Source organism: Nansenia antarctica, assembly GCF_963989245.1.
Source record: "Nansenia antarctica genome assembly, chromosome: 1".
Lineage (NCBI taxonomy): Eukaryota > Metazoa > Chordata > Actinopteri > Argentiniformes > Microstomatidae > Nansenia > Nansenia antarctica.
Genome location: NC_137674.1, coordinates 108380451 through 108387950, shown reverse-complemented (window position 1 = coordinate 108387950; position 7500 = coordinate 108380451). Strand labels below are relative to the sequence as shown.

The window sequence follows — 7500 nt, the reverse complement described above, 5'->3', positions numbered from 1 at the left end:
CGGAGCAAGGCGGGGGGGGAGAGGGTGGAGGTAGTAGTAGCGGTAGTGGTGCCTCCCCCCGCTGGCTGAAGTCCCCCGCGGAGGGAGGGAAGGACGGGGGAGGGGGTGTGAGCCCGACTCCCAGCGGGGGGTCGGGGGGGTCGGAGGTGGACCTGGCGGAGTACACGCGCTCCATCGACAAGCTCAACCACTCCCTGACCTTCCTGCAGACGGAGATGCAGCGCATGGCCAGGCAACAGGACGTCATCATGGCCATGAGGGAACAACAACAACAACAACAACAACAACAACAGTCCTGGGTCATCCCCCCTACTTCTACGACCCCCCACGCCCAACAACATTCACCTCAGAACCACAGCTACCCCCGCTACCCCCCCGGTTACGCCGCCACCACCGCCGCGGCCGCGGGCCGCTCCTCAGGGTCCCCCTCCCCCGCGGACTCCCCTCGCTCCGCCCACCGCTCCCCCACCGCCAGCGTGAAGAGGAGGTCGGCCTCCTTCCACTCCCGCACCACCAACACGCAACGCCCCAACGAGCTCAAGCTAGCCCCTTACAACCGGGTCCTGACCGCGCCCCAGTCGGTGGACAGCCTCCCCCGGCTACGGAGGTTCTCCCCCTGTCAGCCCCCCCCCCTGTCCGGGTTCGTCTACATGGGGGAGAAGAGGAGCGCCGCCAAGCAACCTCCCCCCCCCGACGAGGAGCCCCCCCTATCCCCCGACGACGACGACAGAGAGAGGAAGACAGGAGGAGGAGGAGGGACGACCCACCAGGACGTTACCGGGTCGAAGGGACAAAGCGCTAAGAAGAACCGAGAAGAAGAAGAGGAGAGAGAGAGAGAAGAAAGAGAAGATGAAGAGTTGGAGATGGAGATGGAGGAGGAGGAGAAGAAGAAGAAGAAGAAAGAAAGGGAACAAGGAAGGTCCAAAGAGGAGGTGGTCAAACCCGCGCTGGGCTCGTCCGTGTCAGAAGTACTGGCCCATCCCGTGACCGAGATCTTCACGGTGACCCCCACCGAGACCCCCCCTCCCCTGGGACCCCTCCTCACCCAGACACGGACCTGCCTGATCGAGGTGCCCCTGTACGTCCTCAAGCCCCTGGAGGGGAGGGCGCTGGAGGAGGGGGGAGAGGAGGAGCCTTACGACGATGACCAGAAGATGTCCTGTGGGTTTTTCTTTAAGGTCAGTAGATATAAATATTCACATTATATCCCCACTACCTACCTACCGGTTTACCACCCTCACTACGCCCCCTGTACAGTTTCTCTACTGTACATTTAAAAACCCTGATCCAGCCATCCGGAGGAGGCAGAAAATATATCCTATAGCGCTCCTTAGTGCAGCATGGTTGTAAAGATCTCCTATAGCGCTCCTTAGTGCAGCGTGGTTGTAAAGATCTCCTATAGCGCTCCTTAGTGCAGCGTGGTTGTAAAGATCTCCTATAGCGCTCCTTAGTGGTTGTAAAGATCTCCTACAGCGCTCCTTAGTGCAGCGTGGTTGTAAAGATCTCCTATAGCGCTCCTTAGTGGTTGTAAAGATCTCCTATAGTGCTCCTTAGTGCAGCATGGTTGTAAAGATCTCCTATAGCGCTCCTTAGTGGTTGTAAAGATCTCCTATAGCGTTCCTTAGTGGTTGTAAAGATCTCCTATAGCGCTCCTTAGTGCAGCATGGTTGTAAAGATCTCATATAGCGCTCCTTAGTGGTTGTAAAGATCTCCTATAGCGTTCCTTAGTGGTTGTAAAGATCTCCTATAGCGCTCCTTAGTGCAGCATGGTTGTAAAGATCTCCTATAGCGCTCCTTAGTGCAGCATGGTTGTAAAGATCTCCTATAGCGCTCCTTAGTGGTTATAAAGATCTCCTACAGCTCTCCTTAATGGTTGTAAAGATCTCCTACAGCGCTCCTTAGTGGTTGTAAAGATCTCCTATAGCGCTCCTCAGTGGTTGTAAAGATCTCCTATAGCGCTCCTTAGTGCAGCATGGTTGTAAAGATCTCCTCTAGTGCTCCTTAGTGGTTGTAAAGATCTCCTCTAGTGCTCCTTAGTGGTTGTAAAGATCTCCTATAGCGCTCCTTAGTGGTTGTAAAGATCTCCTATAGCGCTCCTTAGTGCAGCGTGGTTGTAAAGATCTCCTACAGCGCTCCTTAGTGCAGCATGGTTGTAAAGATCTCCTATAGCGCTCCTTAGTGGTTATAAAGATCTTCTATAGCGCTCCTTAGTGGTTGTAAAGATCTCCTATAGCGCTCCTTAGTGCAGCATGGTTGGTAGTCTGTTGCTAAAAGAGCTTTTCTGCTCAGTGTCATGTAGTGGATGGTGGGGATTGTCCATGATGGCCATTGATGGCCAACGTTCATTGTTCCCATCTGGTGACTAGAGACAGACCTTGTTTGACAGCATTATCATTAATCAATACATTACAACACAATCAATCAATCAATCAATCAATCAATCAATGTCCTTACAGTGGCCTCTCTGGTTCCTATTAGTGATGCACCGAAATGAAAATTATTGTCCGAAGCCGAACCCGAATTTAAGGAAACATTTGGCCGAATACCGAATGCGTACCGGCAGTTTTTCTTTTATTTTGCCAATGTTCTTTGTACGATTGCATAAATTAAATAATCACGTCATAAAAAAACGTCTACTATTCGGCGGTAAACCATTGGTCTTTTCACACATTCGGCCGAATACCGAATGTGATTTTTTTTTTGCTATTATTCGTCCGGATACATTCGGTGCATCCCCAGTCCCTATCAGAAGATGATGAAAGACTCAGAAGAAGATGAAAGTAGGCCGGAGGAGGACAGTGTCTTTCTCCTGCTCTGTCGCTGCTGTACTCTCTGTGCTCTCCTTCTCATCTAGGTCAAGAAACTGGGTCCTGTGAATTATTTAGATCCAGCTGTCGAGAAGTGGGGTCGCGGAGATGTTAAATTAATTGTAAGCTCATAGTGGTTGTCGAATGCGTGAGAGAGAGACGTTCAGGAAACTCACTCAACATTCAGATCAAACCCCATTGGTTGAGAATCATCAGCGTTGATGACAGTTGAATGGAGTCGGAGGAAGCCGATTACTGGAAGTGTGTTTAATGGACAGTCTTCATCAAAAGTGCCTTTTTTTTAATCCATGAATATATAGGCTGGGCTTCATCTGGGCCTATTCAGCTCTGTGAGACTCAGTGAGACATGACAGCTTATGACCATGGTGGCTTCTGGGAAGTCTGCTGGGTGGGTGGGGGCTGCCACACTCAAAGCTCTGTTTACTGTTAACTTTACTAGAACAGCCGTGCCTATTTTACCTACTATAATAAGAGCCGCCTCGGGGGTCAAATGACCATAGTCTTTACAATCGGAAGCTGCTATTTACACACAACGACCACTAGTTGGCGCATCTTCTCCTACACAGAAAAACTGCAAAATATCTTTATACTAGCTTATCCTGATACATTTAGATACATTTAGAAAATGTAAGGATACTGGGTGGTAGAACGCACATATCTAGGAAAAGTCATGAAAGGAGGGTCCTGAAATTTGATCGAGTGCAAAGATATAACGTTTTTTTTTACTCACTTGGTCAAATGAACCCACCTATGGCTGTTCTAGTGTTAACTGATTCCCATTGGTCCTGTGGTTGCCCAGGGTGACGGGAAGGGAGAGGACAGCATGGCGATGAAGAGGGCTGCACTGCTGGAGAAGAGGATGAGGAGGGAGAAGGAGACGCAGGAGAAGAGGCAGCAGCAGGAGGCGGAGCAGGAGCAGAAGAAGGAGGAGGCGCGGTACGTCACACACACACACACACACACACACACACACACACACACATACATACACACACACACATACATACACACACACAAACACATATCCAGAACCTAATTGCAGCCTGCATGCAGTGTGACGTATACCCTAACTTTCCTCTCTCTCTCTCCTCTCCTCTCCTCTCCTCCTCCTCTCCTCTCCTCTCCTCTCCTCTCCTCTCCTCTCCTCTCCTCTCCTCTCCTCTCCTCTCCTCTCCTCTCCTCTCCTCTCTCCTCCTCTCCCCTCCTCTCCTCTCCTCTCCTCTCTCCTCCTCTCCCCTCCGCTCCTCTCCTCCTCTCCTCTCCTCTCCTCCTCTCCTCCAGAGTGAAAGCAGAGGAGGAGCGTGTGAGGAAGGAGGATGAGAAGCAGAGGAGGGAGTTCATCAAGCAGGAGTACCTGAGGAGGAAGCAGCTGAAGCTGATGCAGGACATGGACGCCGTCATCAAGCCCCGCCCCCCCGGCGGCACCCGGCAGCGGCGGGCCCGGCCCAAGTCCATCCACTCCCCCAGGACCCCCGCCAGCGCCACCGCAGGTAACCATGGAAACAGATTTTGATTCGATTCGATTTATTAGGATCCTCAAAATAGTTCTACTTCCTGGTGATCCACACAAAACATATACAAGAAATCATCGTCATCACAAAAACATCTAACAAAATAGAATAACATAACAATATACATAACATCACAAAAACATGTACCGTACACTGCAAGTCAGCTTTCAAAAACAAGAAAATAATCTATAAAATGGGGGGAAATATTACTTAAAATAAGCTAAGTTGTCTGCTAAGAGAACAGGACATTTTCACTTGCCAAGTCTTTCTTAGAACAAGTGAAAGACATCCTAAAACTACTACTATCAGACAAAAAACAAGCATTTATTGCCTTGATTTAAGATATTTCATCTTATTTAGATGTACTTTTTGCAGTGTAACAAAGGAGAAGAATATAACAATGTAGGCTACATAACATCACAAAACATAGAACAAAGGAGAACAACATCAACGTGTGTCGATGTCAACAGGGCCACAGCCGGTAACCATGGAAACAGAAACGGATTTGATTTGATTTATTGTGTCGAGACGCATAGTATAGTAGATAAACTGTTAAACAGGGGGGTAGTGGGGATGAGCATTCCTTCTGGAAGCAAAGCAGCTTCTCCAATTGATTCAAGCCCGGTGTTTACTGGTGCGCCAAGCTAATTTGACCCATTTGAGCCTCTAATGAAATGTGTGTCTATCGATCTGACGTTCTCCCACGAGGACAACATGTTGAAGTGTGAGTGATGTGTCTCCTGAGGGTTTCACGGAGCAGCATTGCTTCACTGATGTGATTTAGATTGGTAATGAATGAATGAACGATCTTTATTGTCATTGTACGGGTACAACGAAATTGAAATGCAATCCCTAGGTGCTAACAATCAACACTGTCCTAAGATAATAAAACACAGTCCCAAGATAATAAAAAAACAAGACATGAGAGATAAATAGACATAAATAGGGGGATATAAATAGGGGGATAAGTAATCGGTAGGAATCTGAGAATGTATCTATTATGTAAACATATATGCTTATTTACATAGACATACTATATACTATAGACAGGAGGGTGTTAGCTTGTAAACAGGGGGGTGTTAGTGTGTGTGTGTGTGTGTGTGTGTGTGTGTGTGTGTGTGTGTGTGTGTGTGTGTGCATGTGCCATGTGTTCTCCATCCTGGTTCACAACAGTTTGTGTTTTTTTTTCAGTGTCCAGTTTGTCTCTGGCGTCTCTGAACCTGGGGGACAGCGACAGCGTGACCTCAGAGAAGAGACCCCCCAGGTAAGACCCCTGCTCTGTGTGTTCGTCTCTGAAACACACACACACACACACACACACATACACACACACACACACACACACACACACACACACACACATACGAGCACACTTGAAATTCATCTGAACATGGTGGGTGGATTCGGGTAATCTGGGGTATTGGGGAACGTGGGATACCTGTGTTTATTTCCCCTTCTAACAGAATCTAGTGGACAGGATTTTTACTGTAGGTTTAAAGAAAGGGGGTGGAGCTTAGGTGTCCCACATTATCCAACGTCCCAGATTACCCAGAATCCACCCTCCATCTCGTATGAAACGTCTGCTGATGACAGTCTCGTTACTGAACATGAGTACTGCTTACCCACTTACCCCTTATAACATTCAAGTTTCAAGTTTTATTGTTACGTCACATTACATCACGTTACGTCACAGTGTAAGACAGTAAAATTCTTAGTCTTCGGTTCCTGACATTGCAGCACAAGACAATAAGGCAACAATAGGCATAATTCAAGATAAGAAAAAAGGAAAAAAAAGTGACAATAGTACGGGACAATTCATTCTTCTTCTGAACTCTTCTTTCCTACTCTGTCTTTTATCTGTCCATTTCTTCTTCTATCCCTCTTCCCTCCTTCCTCTACCCCCCCTCCTAATGTTTTGGACCGGTCAGGAGTGCCAGCTTAGTGTCTGGCAGCCTGTATTTCTTTTCGAGCCCTCCTAGGGCTCAGAGGAGGAGAAGGTTAGTCCCTGGGTAGCAGGCAGCTACACGGCCCTCCACAATCATTGGCACCCCTGGTGAAGATGAGTAAAAAGGGTTAGACGTGGTTTTGTTCGAAATAATTATTATGACAGATTTTTTTTTGTTCAGAATAAATTTACTTCAATTAAAGGTAGGATGTTTCTCTTTTTTTCAGTGAGACATTAAGCTAATTCACCAAAAGGGGAATTTTGTATAACTCTTTTTACTCATCTTTGCCAATAATTGTGGAGGGCACTGTATGTCTAGCTTACTCTACACCCATTCATATGTTGACCCCCCCCCCCCCCCATGCACTTGTGGGGGGGGTTAATTATGGATTGAGCCTGTTGCACCTGAAGGCTGTGGGGTCCTTAGAGCAGTGTTTCTCAACCCTCTCCTCGGGCCGCTCCACATATTTGATCTGTTCCACCACCAGCTCACCTGAGTCAACTAATCAAGTACAAAGCAATTATGGTTTGTACTTGATTAGTTGAATCAGGTGTGCTGGTGGTGGAACAGATCAAATATGTGGAGCGGCTGGGGCGCCCCGAGGAGAGGGTTGAGAAACACTGCCTTAGAGCAAGCTTCATTACCTCAGAGCTGACACCACATAACACCTCACCACCTCTCCCTGCTTACAGCACTGTAATGTACTGTATGTACACACATTTGTATGAATATGTGCTATACAAATACATTTGCCCGCCTGCCTGCCTTAAATGCATTATGCACAACTCTGCAAACACATGTTGCTCTGTTTTCCCAATGTCACATTATCACCTAGCCTAGCCTAGCCTAGCCTAGCCCCACACCTGTAGAAGCTCTACATTATCACCTAGCCTAACCCCATACCTGTATAACCTCCACATTATCACCTAGCCTAGCCTAGCCTAGCACACACCTGTCTGTTGGAAGCCGTAGAGTTAGAAGGAGCTCTATTTCTATGGCAGAAGCTTCACACTGCAAAAAGTAAATCTAAGTAGGATGGAATATACTTAAATGAAGGCCATATTTGAACGTTTTTTGTCTGACTGCACTAGTTTTAAGATATATTTTTCTTGTTTTAAGAAAAAAATGATCTGTTGGCAGATCATTTTGCTTATTCTAAGTAAGATTCCCCCATTTTATTGCTTTTTGTTCTTGTTTATGAGAGCTGACTCTCTG

At 47.4% G+C, this 7500-nt stretch overlaps 1 protein-coding gene across 1 annotated transcript in view; it reads left to right on the top strand.

Moving 5' to 3' along the window:
• camsap2a (calmodulin regulated spectrin-associated protein family, member 2a) overlaps window positions 1-7500 on the top strand; it is a gene marked incomplete at both ends in the record, with an annotated part of 60586 nt that overhangs the window by 50624 nt on the left and 2462 nt on the right. The window contains 6 exons of the mRNA XM_080529636.1: window positions 1-795; window positions 967-1178; window positions 3628-3764; window positions 4110-4318; window positions 5531-5603; window positions 6268-6336. The exon at window positions 1-795 is cut by the window's left edge and continues 412 nt beyond it. Of these exons, the coding sequence (XP_080385762.1) occupies window positions 1-795; window positions 967-1178; window positions 3628-3764; window positions 4110-4318; window positions 5531-5603; window positions 6268-6336 (1495 nt within the window). The remainder of the gene's footprint in view (window positions 796-966; window positions 1179-3627; window positions 3765-4109; window positions 4319-5530; window positions 5604-6267; window positions 6337-7500) is intronic.